The sequence below is a fragment of the Lipomyces tetrasporus genome, assembly GCF_029532465.1.
Source record: "Lipomyces tetrasporus strain NRRL Y-64009 chromosome Unknown POJ06scaffold_13, whole genome shotgun sequence".
In the NCBI taxonomy this organism is placed as follows: domain Eukaryota; kingdom Fungi; phylum Ascomycota; class Lipomycetes; order Lipomycetales; family Lipomycetaceae; genus Lipomyces; species Lipomyces tetrasporus.
Genome location: NW_026611608.1, coordinates 40,577 through 59,678, shown reverse-complemented (window position 1 = coordinate 59,678; position 19,102 = coordinate 40,577). Strand labels below are relative to the sequence as shown.

Below are 19,102 nucleotides of genomic sequence, written 5' to 3'. Positions count from 1 at the left end.
ATGCCAAACCCAAATGAATTCCCTGTTTAACCTTGATGAGACCGTAAACTAATTGACCATTTGACTTTCCCACTTGTTATGATCATTCATGAATTTCTCGTGACAGAAATTCCAATTCTGAGATAAATTATACGACTTGTCTTCAGTAGGCATTTGTACAATCCTGCCTTTAACTTCAATTCCACCTTGACCACGGAACAGGTACCAGAGCCACATGTTTGCCCAGATACTTAGTGCGCCTCGTCCAAGATGTGCGCCATCAAAATAAAGATGTTCCTGACCGTGGACCATATTGCCAAAGTCCATGATCTCCATGTCAGTCTCATGAGCCACAAACCGGGCAGCCCGATTAATGTCATGCAAAGTACTGTGCCAGCTTTTCTCTCTTGGAAATGTTGACATTCGGTACACTATCGGAACATCATTGCCGAACTGTTACCGGACTAGCGTAATTAGACTTCGCTCACGCTGCATGTAGAACCTGAGTTCGGCCCAGTTGAGGGGCCGTGAATAGTCAGGTTCCTTTTCTCCATTATCTGTCATGTATGCAAAGGCGTACATTTGTTGATCCCAGAGTCCAGATTGCAACATAATTAAATCAGGGGATCTGCCGTTCATACCGATGACCTTATCAAATGTCGGCTGAAAGAAATTTGTCCACCGCTCTTCGACTGTAACAAACCTCATGTTATTCCACCAATCACAGGGAGGCCTGTTCGTCACAAACGAGGCAATATGCCAATGCATGAGAGTGAAGTTCAAGTACGGAATGTGACACCAATACGTCGAGTGCCGACCTTGCCCTATCACCGGCGCTCGATCCAGGAGATCACAAAAGAACGCAGATTGAAATCTATCTATAGAGTCGCTGATCATGAGCATTCGTCGATTCCTGACCCATGATAATAGGCTTTCATATTCTCTCAACTCTATTAGCTCGTCGCGACTCAAGTGGCCATTCGGGGTCTCTGAAGCTAGCCAATGCCCATCTTCGTCAATTCTCCAGCTTTTCAACAGCAGCCTATGAAGTCTGGCAAGAGCTTGTATCCAGTTAAACGGGGACAATTTCAATACTTGACGTGGAGGTGCGCCTTCCGAATAGAGATGTTCCGCGTTAATCTGCTCACTATTCCATGTTTGGCTATAATACCCATCCAGTATTCCTTCATACAATGGAACCCATGTGGCATCCGTCATGTCGTCCTTTTCTGGAAACCAGGCAAATCCATTTTTAGCGTAGGGGTTCACACATGCTCTTTCCTTGTGAAGATACCAGGTTGGTAAATTCGTCAAACTTTTCTAGGACTGTGGCAATCTGTTCAAGTTGCTCCCAATCTGATGCTGTAAAGGGAGGCAACAGGCGGACGGCGTTTAAGTAACATCGGATTTGCTCTTTTGCAGCTATTCCACCTTGAAGCATGCGGTAGGTAGAATTCCATCTAGTATCGACATCGTACTCTATGTACTTGTCGTTAATCCATTAACTGAGCAAAGGTTCGATGGCCGACAGTCTGAAGCTGGCTAACTGGAACGAGTATGCTGGAGCCAGGGGAGCGAAATCTGCTTCGAATCCTGAGGTTTTTTCACCGAACGAGATCATCTGAGGCGCATTATAATTAAATGAATCACAATCACTTTCAAGTTCAAAAATTGGATGGATGGTTGCTCTACGGATTAGAAAACTTGTGAGAAAAATAGATAATATTTATATCCAACCGCAAGACAAACGAGGCTGACGCAAGCGCGACAAAATTTTGCTTATTGCGATTGTAGAGCTTAATTCAACATCAGTCACCCTCACTATGCCTGGAATGTTCTACTATACAATTATCCCTTATATGCGACATTCGTTTCCGCAGTGTTCGCTAATCTGGAATAATACATTTCAGTTAGCCGATAATATATTCTATAGGCAAAGAAATAGCCTGCAAGCCTAGCGGAAGTTTGTATGCTTTCAGCAGGCCCTTCGGTGCTCGAACAGGCAGGTTACCAGTGCAATTAAACATGTGACCAATTGGTGCACGTGGCGCCGGATCGGATTTGGAGAACCCAGATATTAGCAGGGCACTCAGGCAAAGTGTCTGAGGGAATTACGAAGACTAGCTCCCTCGGGTCCCTGTCTCGAGCAAGACCGTACGACCCGACTTGGAGATCAACCATAAGGAGGCCTACAGTCTTATTAGTACACAATTTCTAGTAAAGTGCCCTCACGACATACTGTGTCAGTCGCGTTCAGACGCTCAAAAGGAGGAGCTGCTGCATATCAGAGTCTCTGCTTGGACAATCACTGCTGAATCTATACCTGATAATTAGATTTAGGGGTGGATACCATTTGCGAGTGATCGTTATTCGTATTCGTAAAGTCCCATACGATTACTATACGAGTCCATGTAAAAATTTACGATTAACTATACGAGCGTTGAGGTTGGCTACTGGCAAAAAATCGTCTAGTCGTGCACGTGACTTTCATTTTCTGCTCTGAAATCAACATGAAGAGGACAAAAATGTAAATAGGAATAAATAACACAAAAAATTACCATTCTGCAAGTGAAGTAAGCTTTCTCATGATTCCTGACTCAATGGAGTGCTGTCTTAACCAAGCAATTCTCTTCTGTCACTAAATAATTTCTCAACAGCCACTTCAGAGGCTGGAATTGCGACGTAATCCCTCGCAGCGGGTGCCATCCTTGGATATTCATCTGTGGGCCCTCTACTACCTTAGCAGCCATCCCTCCTCTGTAGCAGCGACAGCTACTGTCTCTTCCTCAAAGTATCTGAATGCTGTGTAGGATGACTGAGAGACAAATAATCCTCGGGTCCCAGATCAGCGGATCGACTGGCCGTCTGCCAAGATGTTCTTGGCTCATCTCTTTCGTAACCAACATCCAGTAATAAATAATCAACCGCTTGTTTCGGCGGGGTCGCATCGGAGGATCCATATTTTCTAAGTTGTCAAACGAGCGGCAAATGATAAGTAACAGATCCAGATAGTTCGATCGTAGTATGCTTGTAACACAACGGCGTTCCGCGCGTTGTCAAATCTTTACTCGCCATAGCTAAAGACGATAGGACGAATACGATTACTTTACGATTAGATTCTCATATTTGCGATTAACTTTACGAAAGTATAAGTTCTTGACGGTAGCGTAATCGTATTCACCTGATTATGCCGCCAAATAACCAAGTCCATACTCAGTAATGATAATTGGGGCACTGTAAAATATTCGCAGTGGCTGCAGGCTGACAACTCACCATCCCAACAATCGTTCGTATAGCTTCGAATGGGAGGATGAGATGACGCGCGTACGGTCTTGGCGACATGTGCAGGGTGCATATGCAGCAGCCCGTGCAACTTCGTTGCAGTCTGATCCGTCGCTTTGGTAAGCGTTGGGTACCAATACTCCCCACGTCTATCTCCGACGCATATGCTAAATCCATATAATAGATCTGTATGATACATTTTTGTGCATGTGGTACTTTATAACCCTAACCTGAACACAACTCTGGGCTCTGGTAAGTATGCCGCCATGCTACAATGTTGATGCATGGTGGTGACTGAGAATCGAGAACATATTCTTCTGGCATCTCGAACTATAGCCGGCACTGACTGTTGAAGTCCGCAGACGGTTAATACGCTATAATGGCAAATAGGCAACGATTATTCTGGTGTTGCTGGTTGTTTTATTGCTGGGATATGTGGGTACTGGACGAGCACTTTTCGCGGCATCAGCAACCGTCGACAATTATATTAATAACGCGACCGAAGACAGCCTAGAATCCGATAGTCGACACCAGGTTATTGTTGGTCCTTACCTGTCATATCGTATCCAGTACAAGTACTACTTCACAACAAAATCGTAAGTTGTTCTTGGCTCTCGCTATTCGCAGCAATTGCTTAATACTGGTTGAAGCATTATAAGGGAAACAATGAAAGTCGTATACGTATACGGAGGCATTATTGACGAGGAGAAGCTCGTAAATAACAGATTGTGAGTAAAAAATAGTTCATGATGAGAATCTCAGGGCGCTCTAACCTTCTTTACAACACCAGGTACTTCGACATAAAGATGCCATGCGATATAGACTTCGACAAGTGGAGCAAAGCAATGCGTGCAAGTATGAGATACGATTTTGCTTTTGGATTGACGGAATTGCAACGGCGCATAAAAGTAACTAACCGATATGTCGCGGATTTAAAAAACTGCACTGTTGATCAGTAACATACATTTATGAAAAGTACTGCGATAGTGTCGCACATGTTCGACTGTATGAATCTTCAATGGTCCAAAGAAAAGGTTTAATATCATGGACTATCGATACTGAGGGGCTTTAGTGTAAGGTCTGCATAAACTCCCAGCCGTCCAAGTTAGTCTGCTTGGGTTTCCTTGATCTTCTTTACGATAGAAATTGGCCGAGTCACTCAGTCAGTCATCATCTAGATTCAACTCTCCTGTCTAATTACTGTCCACTTGTCCCGCCCTGATAAACCATCATCCTATAGAGTATCCAATTAGTTAAGGATCTCGAGATGTGTCTTGAGTCACAAAGTCACAATGCATGCCAATCGCTTCTGATTTGAAGGTCAATTCTGGGATCAGGTATTAATCTAGTCAAGCTTGAATTTGACTCTAAATAACAAGTAGCGTACTAAGGTTATGGCAATTATAACATTCTTGGACATCTGCGTGACCCAAGGACCAGAAATTAAATCGACGAATCCAAGTCCTAACATACCCGAGACCTATGTTTGCAAATATGATCGGACTATGAAAACGCGCGTCGAGGGGATCTTTTCGTTAAACCAAAATAGTGTTCCTCATAAAACCATAGGCTAGGTTTATTAGATTCGCTGATCGTCATTTCATTGAACGAGCGAATACTCGCAGGTAGTAACAGCTTCCTTGCTCTTATAGATTATGAAAGTACACAACAGTCATTTATTATTTTTAACTTTCTATTAAGTGGCATATGGATTCAGACCAGTGAAGTGAATGCAATTTATTATCTGATAGCTTAGCTTCTAAATCTTTAAATCCTTCATAAAAGTATCGTGACACATATTCCAAGCATCGGCAGTAGTCAAATCCATATCGGCCATTCTGACCAGATCTCCACGCACTTCTACACCACCTTGAGTTCTGAACAAGTACCAAAGTACCATATTTACCCACAATGTACGCAGCGGACTTTTATCAATATTCACGTCATCACTATAAAATGAATAATATCCTCTAACAAGCCAGCCAAAATCCATAATCTCGACGTCAAGTTCGCGGCACGCGTATCTAGCCACTCTGTCGAGATTCAGGGCCACCACACCTTGCTCCTTTGTATTTTTGAGCGCGACAGTACGATACAAAATTGGTATGTGATGTCCGTACATATCACGCAATTTGGAAATAATGCGGCGAAGTAGTCGCACGTAGACAACTAATTCTCTAACATTAAGAGTCCGCGAATAGTCTATTTTCTTGCCGTGGATATATTTCCTGTATTGATTGACAAAGAACTGCTCACCCCAAAGGCCTAACTGGAATATGACGAGGTCAGGGGATGCGCCGTTTTGTCCCACGACACTGCCCGAAGTTGGGACGAAATATCGATCCCATTTCTGGTCTATTGACTCTATCGTTTCCCGAGCCCTACAATGGTTGCCCACACAACCAAGCTGCCAATGAGTTATTGTCAAATTCCATTCTTTGATATTGCAAGTCACTATTGACGTCTCGTTCGAGTCGTTTGTTGGTCCATATTCCAGAGACGCGTTGGAATTGCAAAGGTGAGAAACGAGCGTTTCGTCCACTGAATCACCAATCACAAGCAAACTGCGGTTTTTCAGCCAATACAGCCGTTTCTCCAATTCTCGTAACGTTTTAACAGATTCCAGTTTCGGCCTGGCTCCTTCTCAGTAGAAACTGTGTCAGCCGCATTCCTGTAGTGATGCAGCAGTTGGAACCATTGTGTTGGCGCATTTTTGAGCAAATCATTTGGCGGAAAATTGTTTGGAAAATATCTTGTGTCGTTGACGATTTTATCCACTGGTACGCCTTTTGTGTCCCAAAGTTATGAGAATTGCTTATCCAATAGTCCACTATAGAATGGGACCCAAGTTGTGTTGTCGACTGTTGTCCTAGTCTCCATCCATATGAACCCAGGTTGAGCGTATGGATTTATGCATTCATATGAATTTTCTAACGATATGAATTTATTTCCATATGTAGTATCTGCTGAATGTTCTGCGGGCTCCTCAATTTCACTGGTCGGTAATCTTCTGCTCAATTGCAGAGTTAAGAAAAGAGCGCCAACCACCGAGGCGGCCAACAGGATCTTAGCTAGTACCTTTGAAACGTACAAAGACGACTGCATTGGGCCAATCCCTTGCTTCACCAACCCAGCGACAAAGAACAAAACTATATGAGCAGGACCGGATGCCTTCGTTATCGACGGAACTTGCTTGTACTAATGTTGCTGCTTAACCTGTTGCCTATGTGGCTCAGCCGCAACAATCGCACCGAGTGATGTCGGATCTAATTCTAGCTTGTGGTGTAATTGAGTGCGTCTGGACTAGTAAATATATGTCTATAGATATCCGCTGACCCTAACCCTGACACTTAGTGCGCCTTGTCCAAGGTGCGCGCCATCAAAATATAGATATTCGTGACCGTGGACCATATTGCCAAAGTCCATGATCTCCATGTAAGTGTCATGAGCCACAAATCGGGCAGCCCGATTAGTGCGACTCGCATCGCTGTCTACACAATGATAGGTTGCCCGTCTGATACTCATCTGCGCTTTAGTACCATGTGCCGTAAAAATTACCATCCGCGGCATCAGGTGTTGTGTAGGACGCTAATGCAAGGTTTATGCGATCAAGCAAATATGATAGGTGGCAAATGGCCCAGTACACCGGAGGCGACGTTTTTCTGAATGTACACGCGCGCGAAGAGCTAAACTTGTTGTACTATATGACTATATTAAAGCGCACAAAACTTACTCATAAACTATAGGTTCCTATGACCTCTATATATACTTGGGACGCTGCCTTCTGGAACCTTCTAGACATTCCATGAATACCCAATTGCGTCATCGTTACACATTGCTAGAATATTCCACAATCTACGATCGTAGGCTAGAGTGTTCTACACATTTCCACACACCCCCCATAGCCTATGATCGTAGTCAATTCGCACTAATCGAGTAGTCGCACCATCCCACTAATTTCCCATACCCAACATCGTAACGAAATCTCCAAACTTAATTCGTTCTAGACTCTTCGTGAGTCCATCAGCTACCATATTGTGAGTGTCAATCCACTTGGTACTGATTTTCTTATCATTCACTAGTTCCCTTATGAAGTGGTGTTGTATTTCGACATGTTTCATCCGTCCGTGAAATTTCGGGTTCTCGGTGCTTGCTAGAGCTGCCTGATTGTCGCAAAATATCGCTAGGGGCTCTTGATGCTTGCCCGTAATCTCAGCCATTAGTTGGCTGAGCCATACTGCTTCTTTACCAGCTTGAGTTAGCGCGTAGCAGGGCTCATAACCTGTTGTACTATATGACTATATTAAAGCGCACAAAACTTACTCATAAACTATAGGTTCCTATGACCTCTATATATACTTGGGACGCTGCCTTCTGGAACCTTCTAGACATTCCATGAATACCCAATTGCGTCATCGTTACACATTGCTAGAATATTCCACAATCTACGATCGTAGGCTAGAGTGTTCTACACATTTCCACACACCCCCCATAGCCTATGATCGTAGTCAATTCGCACTAATCGAGTAGTCGCACCATCCCACTAATTTCCCATACCCAACATCGTAACGAAATCTCCAAACTTAATTCGTTCTAGACTCTTCGTGAGTCCATCAGCTACCATATTGTGAGTGTCAATCCACTTGGTACTGATTTTCTTATCATTCACTAGTTCCCTTATGAAGTGGTGTTGTATTTCGACATGTTTCATCCGTCCGTGAAATTTCGGGTTCTCGGTGCTTGCTAGAGCTGCCTGATTGTCGCAAAATATCGCTAGGGGCTCTTGATGCTTGCCCGTAATCTCAGCCATTAGTTGGCTGAGCCATACTGCTTCTTTACCAGCTTGAGTTAGCGCGTAGTACTCAGCTTCGCAACTGCTCAGAGCCACACTGCTCTGCCTTTTCGACGACCAGGAAACGGGTCCTCCGTTTAACATAAAGACATATCCCGATGTCGACCTTCTTGTATCTTTGTCCCCAGCCCAATCTGCGTCGCTGAAACCAATCAAGTGAGTTTCACCGATGTGCTGTTTTTGGCGTCGATAAATGATTCCGAGATTTCTTGTTCCAGATAGATACCGAAGAACGTGTTTTGCTGCTTTCATATGGACTTCCGTGGGATTTGACATGTACCTAGACAGTTTTCCCACTGCATATGCAATATCCGGCCGTGAATAAATAATTGGGTTCATCAACGACCCGATAATCGACTGATACCTCGTTAGGAACTCGAGTGGGGCCTGATAACCCTCTTCCGTAGGCTCGTCCAGATTGGCCGATGGTTGAAAGGGAGTATGGACAGTCTTAGCGTGGTCCATGCCGTAACGAGTGAGGATCTTCTCTATGTAAGTACTCTGTGCAATCTTCACTGAACCATCTTTCCTCTCTTCAATATTCACGCCTAGGAAATATGATACTCGTCCTAGATCTTTCATTTTGAACTCCTCCTGTAGAGTTTGCTTCAGCTCATCGATACGTTTGATTTCTTTTCCAAATATCAGCAAGTCATCGACATAGAGTACCACAATTAACTCGTGCTTAATGAACATGCATGGATCGCTTTGTGAAACTTGGAATCCTCGACTAGTTAATGCTTCGACAAATCTGCCGTACCACTCTCTCGGCGACTGCTTTAATCCATAGAGTGTGCGACGTAGCTGACATATCATGTCCTCTCCTTCGTTGAAACCTTCTGGTTGTTCCATATAGATCAGTTCCTTTAGGTTCCCGTAAAGAAATGCTGTCACAACGTCCATTTGGTGGCAAAACCATCCATCGATAAGTAGCATCGCAATCAATAGTCTCCATGTTGCTGCTTTTACCACAGATGCGAAGGTTTGGTTATAATCCTGCCCGATTTCTTGTTCATAGCCGCGCACCACTAGCCGCGCCTTTCTTCGTTGGAGGTTTCCCGAGGAATCCGTTTTGGTTCTAAATACCCATTTATTTGTCAGAACCCTCCTTCCTTCCGCTTGACTTCTTGGAACCAGGACCCATGTTTCATTCTCCTTTAGCGACTTAATTTCATCCTCAGATGCTGTCATCCATTCATCACCGTCGGCACCATTAACTGCTTCTTGAAATGTTTTGGGATCTGGGTCCTCTGCCGATTTAACCGCGAAGACAGAAGCTTCCGTTGTTCCGTCATTATTGAATGCTGCATTTCCGTATCTCATCGGAGGGCGACCGCGAGTCACCCTAGTCGATCTTCTTGGAGGACCAGAAACCGTTGCATGATCACTTTCAATTTGTCTGGCTGTCTGATTTGGTGCTATCGCGTTCGATCGTTGTGGCGGAGCAAGCGTAATGGTGGTATCGGTCTCGGACTCTTCTTGAGATTGTGCAGGCTCTTCTGATTCTGATTGCGTAACCTGTTCAGCGACTTTATCGCCAAATATATCGATTGCATAGTCTTCTCTATCTTCCGTCGATTCAGGCTGCACCTGTCTGTTATTTGCAGTTTCGACGAACGTGACGTCCCGTGCTCGGATTACCTTTCCCGCGTCAGGCATCCATATTCGAAAAATATTATGGGCTTCTGTTCCCACGAAATAACCTGGTTTGCTCCTAGGCTTAAACTTTTCGCTCCTCGCTCTTCGCTCGCTAGGTATCAGTGCCCATGCTTTACATCCCCATATTCGAAGATGTGAGACGTCAGGCTTTGAAGGTTGGTCGTTCGGGTACAGACACTTTTCCATCATTCTCACAGGAGTCTCTCCGTTAAGTGCTCTGGTGGGGAGCAGATTGCTCAGTCTAGCGGCGTGCTTTAGAGCTTCTGGCCATAGCTTTTGCGTTAATCCTGACATGGCAATCATAGTCCTTGCCATATTGTTGAGCTCCTTATGAGGACGCTCGCCTTTGCCATTCTGTTCTGGCGTATATGGCACCGTAAGTTCTTGCTTGATCCCTTTAGCCTTTAAGAAAGCTTCTAACCTACTGCCACCAAACTCGAGTCCGTTATCCATACGAATTCGTTTAACGGGTTTTCCCGTTGCCTTTTCTGCCCAATTGCAGAATTCGCATAGCCGATCATATGCTTCTCCTTTAGTCTTCATAGGGTAGACCCATTTGCCGCACGTTGCATCGTCCACGACACTGAGGTACCAACTTGAGCCATCATATGCTTGAGGTTTGATTGGTCCCACCACGTCAGTATAGATTAATTCCATTGGTTCCGTTGCTTGCGCTGGTCGGTCGCGTGAAATCTGTCTTTCCTGTTTTGATTCAATGCATGTCTCGCAAACAATTCTTTCTGACGCATTCTTTAGACTAATTCCATTTGTGAGACCTGCAGTATTTCTGACTCGTTCCATTGAAATATGTCCTAATCTCGCATGCCAGAGATCCACTGGTTCCACGACGGCACTAACAAGTTCCTTTTGCACTACCTGTGCATCTAGTGCGTACAACCCTCGGTAGTCTTGAATGTTGCCGACTTTTGTCCCGGTAGGTGTGTGTATCAACGTCCAATCTGACCCGTCATAGGTCAAACGCGCGTCCTTTGATGATCGGAAACGGTCCACACTTATCAAGTTGGTGAAGAAACTAGGAACTAAGTGTACATCCTTCAAGGTAAGTGTTGAATTGGTATTTCCGACAGTAAGTTTCACTGTTCCAATTCCTTCGGCTCGCACACCACCTCCCAGACCGTCGAGAGGCTTTTTCCAGCTAGTGTCAAGCTCTTCGAACAATTCTGCCTGACAGCATATATGTGCTGTTGCGCCACTGTCGATAAACCATGCAGTCCTAAGATCTCTGTCGCTATTAAATGCGGAAGCCGCCATGTTTAGTTTCGGTCCTTGGTCCTTCGGAGTCTTGGACCAACAGTCTTTGGCTATATGCCCTTTCTTTCCGCATTTGAAACAGGTCCTTGTTTCTTTCTTCTTGCCGTGTCCTGAGCCTCCCTTTGCTCGGATAGCAAAGGCGCTCTCCTTCTCCTCGTTTCTAGATTCCTCTAGGAAATCGGTCGTGAGGTCTTCGATGGTAAGACCCCGTCGAACTTCGGCACGTTTCAGTCGTTTCCATATTTCGAAACCGGAACCAACTGCCTCAAGGAAGAGCCTAACTTGTTCTTCCTCATCGACTGGCTTCCCCGTTGACGCGTGACGGCTCACTAAGCCGGTGAATTTCTGAACGAACTCATTTGCGTCCTTGAAGTCCGAGTACTTCAGGCTCGCTAACTCTCCTTTGAGCTGCATCCTTAAACCTGCTGTACTCTGGTCGTACAGCTTAAGCAAACGATCCCATATCTCTTTTGGCGTGGGACTGTCGCCAGGGATCTGAGCCTGGACCTTGATGCTCAGGCTCCCCATTATGGTCGCGGAGGCTTTCATCTCCTCCCGTTCCTCCTTCTGTTGTTCTTCTGGGCTCTTCCCTTCCTTAGCGGGACTGCCCTCGAGGAATTTGAAAAAACCTTTACCCTTCAAGATAAGGGTCATCTGCCGCTTCCACGGCACCCAGTCTTCGGCTCCGTCGAGCTTCCAGACTCGAATGTCTCTATCTTCTGACATTCCTTAGGTTTCTTCTGTTTCGTTCTTTCCAATGGTTGCGCTCAAACAGGGCTCATAACCTGTTGTACTATATGACTATATTAAAGCGCACAAAACTTACTCATAAACTATAGGTTCCTATGACCTCTATATATACTTGGGACGCTGCCTTCTGGAACCTTCTAGACATTCCATGAATACCCAATTGCGTCATCGTTACACATTGCTAGAATATTCCACAATCTACGATCGTAGGCTAGAGTGTTCTACACATTTCCACAAAACTTAGAGTTTGCCATTCGGTACCTCCGACTTAAGATTCTGTCACGGAATCTCCAAAACTCGATTGACGGCATGTCGATTAACCAACCAGTCACTCGGAATGAATGGGGATATAATACGTGGTCGGTATATTGCTGGCGTTAGGAACTAGTCATATCTGTCTACGGCTTGCGGTCAGCATGCTAGCTTATACACGTGGTGGCGAATGAACTAGCTTCAAGCACACATAAGTTCGCCGCGTACGTGAATTTCTTTGGGCCGAAGGATTTTAGGAAGCAGTTGTCCGAAGACTAAACATAAACTTAATTTTCGGCCAATCGCAGCTACTCCTATTGCTACGCAATTATATGCATCGTATACTCTCTAGAATTATGGAATTCCGCGCGACTCAGCGTGGCTCGCTGTATCGGTGCCGGGTCAACAAACCGGGAACTGCTGAATATGCATGGCGAAGTAAAACAGTGGGGCGGCCACGGAGATACTTCATTCATCACTTGTGAAGAATTCATTAAAATGACGTAAGGCGCGGAAATAAGAGCGGAAATTTCAGTGGTTATTTTCAGAAACAGCACTTCTTCGTAGACCTGTTCCGTGCAGACGACGTTTCGACATCATTCTCGCTATCTAACAGGAACTTTGGGATCTGCCGGTTTGTCCACATGTGAACTCAAGTCTTGGTTTGTATGTTCGATTAATTCATTGGCTGACACACGATGTACATGGAGGCTGTGGTGGTCATTACCCTAAGTTTTTTACTGGCGCGGCTGGGCAATCACGCGCGACCTCAGCGCTGTGATTGAGACAGTCTCTATCCCTATTGAAACAAATCCAGGACCGAGTGCTACACACTGCAAAATTTAAACGATCATGAAATCTATCGCTAGAGCTATTGCCACAGTGTGTTTGATAGCCATATTGTCCGCGACCGCTGCCGGAGTGCAAGCAGAGTTGTTTTCTATTTCAACTGCGGAGGATTCATCGGAGCCTGTAGCAAACTCTCAGAGAATTGTCTGCTGCCACCCTAACTCAGATACTTTACCTGACCATTTGCTCAGGAGGAGGCATCAACCCACATCGCAAAGAGCAGGGATGGAACCTAACTGACACCGTATCGATGCCAGAGGAAGCGAATAGAACATGTACGCAAAAGCAACTTGTTGATATAGTCGGCACAGAGAGGTATCGAGCATTTGCAAATGATAGCACAGTGCCAGGTGAACTAGCACATCTAGCAACTAGGACCTTAGACAAGAAGCAAACGGAGGATTTCATTACAATGAGGATTCAGGGCGTGAGCGAGGATGAGATATATAGGAAATATAAAGACTATATGTTCATCCCGGATCGCGCATATGAGGAGGCGACTAGGAAGTAGAATGAAGTGGTGCGACGACTTCTTGAAACAAAGGTGCACGTGATAATTGCGTTATGCGAATGGATAACAAAGATGACAAAGGTTGTGATAATTTATATTCTTGAAACAAGCAAGATTGAGATCCAAAGAGTCCTTTTCAAGTCGTAAGATTGCCACGGAGTGAATCCTCACCGTCTCCTTATGAAGCCTTGGATCTGCTCAACAAAGTCTCGATGGGGATTCGCACTATAGAGACTGTCCGAACGCTTCGTCAATTAGATCAGGGTACCTTGCACACGACGAGATATCCATAATGTAAGGGCTCACCATTTATCTGGGCTTGCGAGTGAGCAAAGATGTAGTGTTAATATTCGTTATTCGTATTCGACGCTCCCATTTTTATTCGTTGCGAATAAACGGAATTCTACGAATGCGAATAAGGAAAAATTTTATTCGTTTACAACCCCCTATAAATGAAAGTACAAGAATGGGTATCTAAACGCTGGGATACCCAGTTGACTATGTACCGCTCCGATCGGATAAAGTCCAGGACATCTGACCAGCGGCGGGCGGAGAGGGGGCTAGGGTTTCTTTGAATTCGGGTAAGCGCAGTACTATAAAATAGGTCCAGGCACAATGCTTATACCAGAACAAGCAAATTAGGCACGTGATTTGCCTAGAATAGGTCTAGCGACTTCAACCCAGAAGACACCACCGCCTGGGTTAGGGTGAATATGAGCGCGACTGACTGCACGATTGGACCATGTTTCGTACGAGCGACTTTGGCATCAAGAGGCGCATCAATCAGGTCATTCCATTAGTGGCCAGCATTCGAATAGAAAAAGCAGGCTGCCAAGAGGATGGCACTGGCCTTTCCCGGCTTCAGAGGCGGAGTAGTCAAGCGTATGGCGGCATAGAGAACTCCAAATAAATAGGGGAGATTTATCAGACATAAGCCTGCGGGGGGTGAAAGCCGTGCCAACTGAATGTACGGGATCCATGAGTCTGGGGAGTAGGCTAACAGTCCCGTCACAGGCCTCTGACTTCCTGAGTGGTTGTTTAGACAGGACGCGAAGTGGTTGGAGCTGTCATGATGTGATGAAGTTGTAGTTCTGGGAACGTCAAAAGCTGGCCACTCCATAGCTGAAGGCGTCACCATCGTTGCTTAAAATAGGCGGAGGCTGTGATCAGAGTTGAGATACCGATGTAGTTTCGTCGAGCCTTCGCCCAGCATGAATGGTGCCACATAGAAATCAGCCCAGCTGGTGATCCTGCAAGGGGTGCAGTTCACCAAGTATATCAACTCTCGAGAAATTTGGTGTTCGTAAGCCTAAACAAATTATCACCCGCGCCCAAGGGGGAAAAATGAAAATGAAAATGATCGCAAAACAAGCAACTGAACAACAGCAAAAAACCTGTACCTAGCAGGAAACCAATACGGAAAAAGCGAGATCGCCGCAAAGAGAGGCTAATGAAGAAGGCTCACGAATATAGCAAGATGTGTGATGCTGATGTCTGGCAATGCATTAGAATCGGAGAGAACGGTCGTGTGCATATAGCTATGCATTGAAAGTTAGTTATCGTGCTAGACATCCTTTCGAATCCCAGTTTATCCACAAACTCAAGTATCTTTTGTTGTACATCATACAACTATACATTAATTCGGGCTGCAGCTCTATTTAAATATCCATATCCAACGACTATCCAATATCAATGAAAAATGAAAAACAGAATGATGCTTGCTCGAAAATCCTACCGAAAATCCTACCGAAAATCAGCAAAACCAATCCGACTCCGTCGACTAAGACCGCTCGTTCCCAGTAATCCTCTTGAATTCACTTTGTGTATGCTGCCAGACCTTCTCCTTTATTCCCTTCTCTCTCAGTCCAGCCAACAACTTTTGCACCTTTCGGTTACCACTCTCTCCAGTCGAATCGACAGTATAAACACCACTTCCAGTCTGTCCATCCGTGCCTCTTGCCGTTCCAATCCCATCCACCAAGGGAACTCCATTCAGCATATCCTCGCTCTTCTTTGATGGATACTTGGAACTGGTCGCCAGGAATAAATGCCTCTCGCCAGTCTCCACGATATCAACAAAGATAAAGGGCCCCAAGGCAGCAAGCACTCCTCTGACTATAACCTTAAGCACACCTTTCATCGTCCAAAGTGGTGTGTCCACGGCTCCAGGATAATTATGGATAAAGCTGACCTCGGGCACAGTCTCTGCAATTGTCTCCATACACAATGTCATCATGGAACAAAGGTGGCCGCGGGCTGACAGTCGACCGACTTTCTTTCCTGCAACATCATTGGGATCAATGGGTCCTTCTTTTGTGCCAGCCATGACGGTAACCACACGACGAAGAGATGACGCTTGTCGTACGAGAGGAAGAAGGTTGATGATGAAGCGCATGCGCGAGTAATATGATAAAGCTAATAGGAGATTGAGATTCTCCGAAGTTTCTATCGGCAAGTTAGAATGCGCCATTCTCTTGGAGATTTGTGCTGTCTTGCCACAATCAAGTGAAGCAAACATACCACTTGTAAGATCCAAAGTCCCTTGACTTTGGAACAGAACATTGATGTGAGATTCCTTCTTCTTGAGGTCTTCACACACTTCATCAACATTGTTAAGCAAGCTGACGTCTGCTTTGACAAAGATGTATTCTCCTTCCGGGTTCAGTGATTTGCATTCTTTTGCGATGCGGTCGCCAGCTTGCTGAGAGCGGCCCACGAAGTAGATACGAGGCTGACAAGCGTGTTTGGCGAATTGCTTGAGACTTGTCTCGCCGATTCCACTGGTGGCGCCTACGAAGACTGCCACGAGTTTGGGAGGGAGAGAAGATGCGATAAGAGCATTTGAGGATTTGACGGTTGATAATTGAACCATTGTTGACTGCTTTCTCCCGCTCTATTTTCTCTCTTTTCTCTCTATCAAGTAATTTTCTTTGAATGGATCCGTTAAGGAATTTGCGATGTTGTTTCCTGACGATTTGAGTCCGCAAACGACGTCTTAAATAGACGTCTCATTTAAGCATGCGTAAAGCTTATCATAGCTCCTTGACCGTTCGTCCGACCATCCGACAAGTTCCTCCGACTCGGGCCAAAGTTTTGCCGCAGATCCACGAGAGGCACGGAGCTCGTATTCTCCTAACATTTACATGTATTCTCAGGGATTTCGCCCTGCTGCCGTAGGACGTTGTGCCCAGCTTACTGTCAGCCGTCAACAGATTTTGGAGTATCCGGTTGAATTCTATGATACACAGAGTCGTCCATTTCTGGTAACTTACGATTGACGCACGAGCCGCACGTGTGCACGGTGCCCCTTTCTTCTTGTCTGCGCAATAACCCTAACCTTAACCCTGCCCTTCGTCCTCCTGTCTGTACGATGCGCAAGCAATTGGGGCCCTGTCTCTCACACACACCACCGAGCAAGATCACCGACAGCAAATATGCGACAGCCGTTTGCTGCGGCAGGTTAGGGTGCGCGAGACAACCCCGCAGCTTGCTGGACGCGAGTCCGCGTGGTCAGTGCCCCCCCCGGGCACAATCTAACGCAACAGTCAATATCTCCCGTGCTAAATAAGGTTGATGATTGCTCGTGATTAGATTTATCACAAACCATGATGTGATAAGGTCGATCGCACAAGCGAAGAACGTGATCCCACGCAGGCTGCGATTGTCTATTGTATTTCCCATAAATCCCGCAGTCTATCTACGTCGCCATGAAAATTAAGCGAATGGCCAAGCCCGTTTGTCAATGCAAGCACAGATATAAGCACGCCCAGACTCCGCCACGGCTCCATCACTGCCGCGATTTATCCCGTCCCAGCCAAGTCCCTTCCCCACAATGTCCACCACCTCTTGGCTTGACACCGGCGACAACGCCTGGCAGCTCACCGCTGGTAGCTTAGTCGGCTTGCAGAGCATTCCCGGCCTTGTTGTGCTCTACGCTGGCATTGTCAAGAGGAAATGGGCTATCAATTCCGCCTTCATGGCCTTCTACGCTTTCGCGGCCGTTCTGATCTGCTGGGTGGTTTGGGCATACAAGATGGCGTTTGGAAACCAGTGGGGATCGGCCCCCTTCGTCGGCACTCCGGGCCCGATCATCAGCATGGGTGACGAGCTCAAGCAGGCCGTGCTCCCGACGTCCGGCATAACCGCAAACTTCCCCATGTCCACGATGGTATACTTCCAATTCGTCTTCGCCGCCATTACTGTCGTCATCATGGCCGGCGCCTTCCTCGGTCGCATGAACTTCACGGCTTGGATGATCTTCGTCCCGCTATGGATCACGTTTTCCTACACAGTTGGAGCGTTCAGTCTCTGGGGTGGCGGATTCCTCGCTACCAGGGGCGTTATTGATTACTCTGGCGGTTACGTTATTCACGTGTCGGCAGGTACCGCCGGTTTTGTTGGCGCGGCATGGATCGGACCACGGCTATTAAAGGACCGCGACGATTTTCAGCCAAATAACGTCCTGCTCACCCTCGTCGGCGCAGGTATCCTGTGGACAGGCTGGAACGGGTTCAACGGCGGCGATCCATATGCTGCGAGTGCCGACGCCGGTGCTGCTGTGTTGAACACCAACATCGCGACCGCTATGAGCATCCTCGTCTGGACGATGCTCGACATTATCTTCTTCAAAAAGCCCGCCGTCATCGGCGCCGTCCAAGGCATGATTACTGGCCTGGTCGCTATTACCCCTGCCGCTGGCGTAGTTGCCGGCTGGGGGGCGATCGTCATTGGCGTCCTCTCCGGCTCCATCCCTTGGCTGTCCATGAACATCATCGGCAAGAAAGTCTGGCTCTTCCAATACGTTGATGATACCCTTGGCGTCTACCACACCCACACCGTTGCAGGCGTCACCGGTGGCATGATGGTTGGTGTTTTTGCAACCGCCGACGGCTGCGCAGCGTTCGGACTCACCAGTCCAGGCGGCGCGATCGAAGGAAACTGGAAACAGGTCTGGCTCCAGCTCGTTGGCGCCCTCTTCATCTTCGGACTGAATATATTTATGACGTCGGTCATCATGGCTTTCATTAAATACGTCTTACGAATACCATTGCGCATGTCGGAAGAAATGTTACTCATCGGTGATGATGCCGTACACGGTGAAGATGCCTATGCGTTTGGTGACGGCCGCCGAAGCATCTTGCACGGTGACACTGAGCGTGTTCCCGTCAGCGGCGATGGTGAGCTCGGCGTTATCCAGGGTGTCGCCCCTCCCAGCAGTGACCGTGAGCTGGAGCCAGCGGAGAGTGCCAAATAGTGAAGGCAGAAATAGTGAAGGCAGAAGTTGCAGGTCATGACGTGAGCTTCGCTCCGCGGGCACTAGTCCCGGGGAGAGTGAGAAAAAGCTCTTGCTCTGGCTGCATAAGTGCAGAGAGCGAACGAAAGTGACGAGAACTAATCGGTGGTGACCGTCGTATATCTAGCGGCTTAAATGACTGCAACGGTACTATGTCTGCAACTACAATACAATCTCATAAATCTGTCAATTAAGCTTTCCTTCTTCGCCCGCCCTCTTGGCCACATCGCATTTCGAATCGGCTCGGGTTATTTGGAAAATATCGCGGCCGGGACTTCTGACTGCTTCTGACGCAAGTCACGCGTTGCATGCTGGCGAATAAGCGCTCGCTCCTCAGCCGTTGCTATCGCGACGTCACAGTCTTGTTGATGAGTTACAGTTCGTCCTATAAGGCAGACAGTCA

General features: G+C 46.6%; 5 protein-coding genes across 5 annotated transcripts; 1 reads left to right on the top strand and 4 right to left on the bottom strand.

The window, feature by feature from the left end:
• Window positions 1-48: 48 nt before the first annotated feature.
• On the bottom strand, window positions 49-957 carry POJ06DRAFT_286825 (uncharacterized protein; the record flags this gene model as incomplete). Its single annotated transcript, XM_056190243.1, has 2 exons — window positions 459-957; window positions 49-410 (listed from the first exon to the last, which is right to left on the bottom strand). The coding sequence occupies exons 1-2, from the start codon at window positions 880-882 to the stop codon at window positions 49-51; spliced, it is 786 nt and encodes a 261-aa protein (XP_056040056.1). The 5' UTR covers window positions 883-957.
• Window positions 958-5,020: 4,063 nt separating this feature from the next.
• Window positions 5,021-6,366, bottom strand: POJ06DRAFT_283835 (uncharacterized protein; the record flags this gene model as incomplete). The annotated part of the gene is made up of 3 exons (XM_056190136.1): window positions 5,021-5,825; window positions 5,879-6,047; window positions 6,093-6,366. The coding sequence occupies 3 exons, from the start codon at window positions 6,364-6,366 to the stop codon at window positions 5,021-5,023; spliced, it is 1,248 nt and encodes a 415-aa protein (XP_056040055.1).
• Window positions 6,367-11,373: 5,007 nt separating this feature from the next.
• Window positions 11,374-11,770, bottom strand: POJ06DRAFT_283834 (uncharacterized protein; the record flags this gene model as incomplete). Its single annotated transcript, XM_056190135.1, has 3 exons — window positions 11,374-11,389; window positions 11,427-11,653; window positions 11,717-11,770. The coding sequence occupies 3 exons, from the start codon at window positions 11,768-11,770 to the stop codon at window positions 11,374-11,376; spliced, it is 297 nt and encodes a 98-aa protein (XP_056040054.1).
• Window positions 11,771-15,045: 3,275 nt separating this feature from the next.
• Window positions 15,046-16,411, bottom strand: POJ06DRAFT_297616 (uncharacterized protein). The gene is made up of 2 exons (XM_056190617.1): window positions 15,927-16,411; window positions 15,046-15,851 (listed from the first exon to the last, which is right to left on the bottom strand). The coding sequence occupies exons 1-2, from the start codon at window positions 16,276-16,278 to the stop codon at window positions 15,187-15,189; spliced, it is 1,017 nt and encodes a 338-aa protein (XP_056040053.1). The 5' UTR covers window positions 16,279-16,411; the 3' UTR covers window positions 15,046-15,186.
• Window positions 16,412-17,238: 827 nt separating this feature from the next.
• POJ06DRAFT_304131 (ammonium transporter AmtB-like domain-containing protein) lies at window positions 17,239-18,660 on the top strand (the record flags this gene model as incomplete). Its single annotated transcript, XM_056190830.1, has 1 exon — window positions 17,239-18,660. One exon carries the CDS (start codon window positions 17,239-17,241, stop codon window positions 18,658-18,660), a length of 1,422 nt encoding a protein of 473 aa, XP_056040052.1.
• Between the last annotated feature and the right edge of the window lie 442 nt (window positions 18,661-19,102).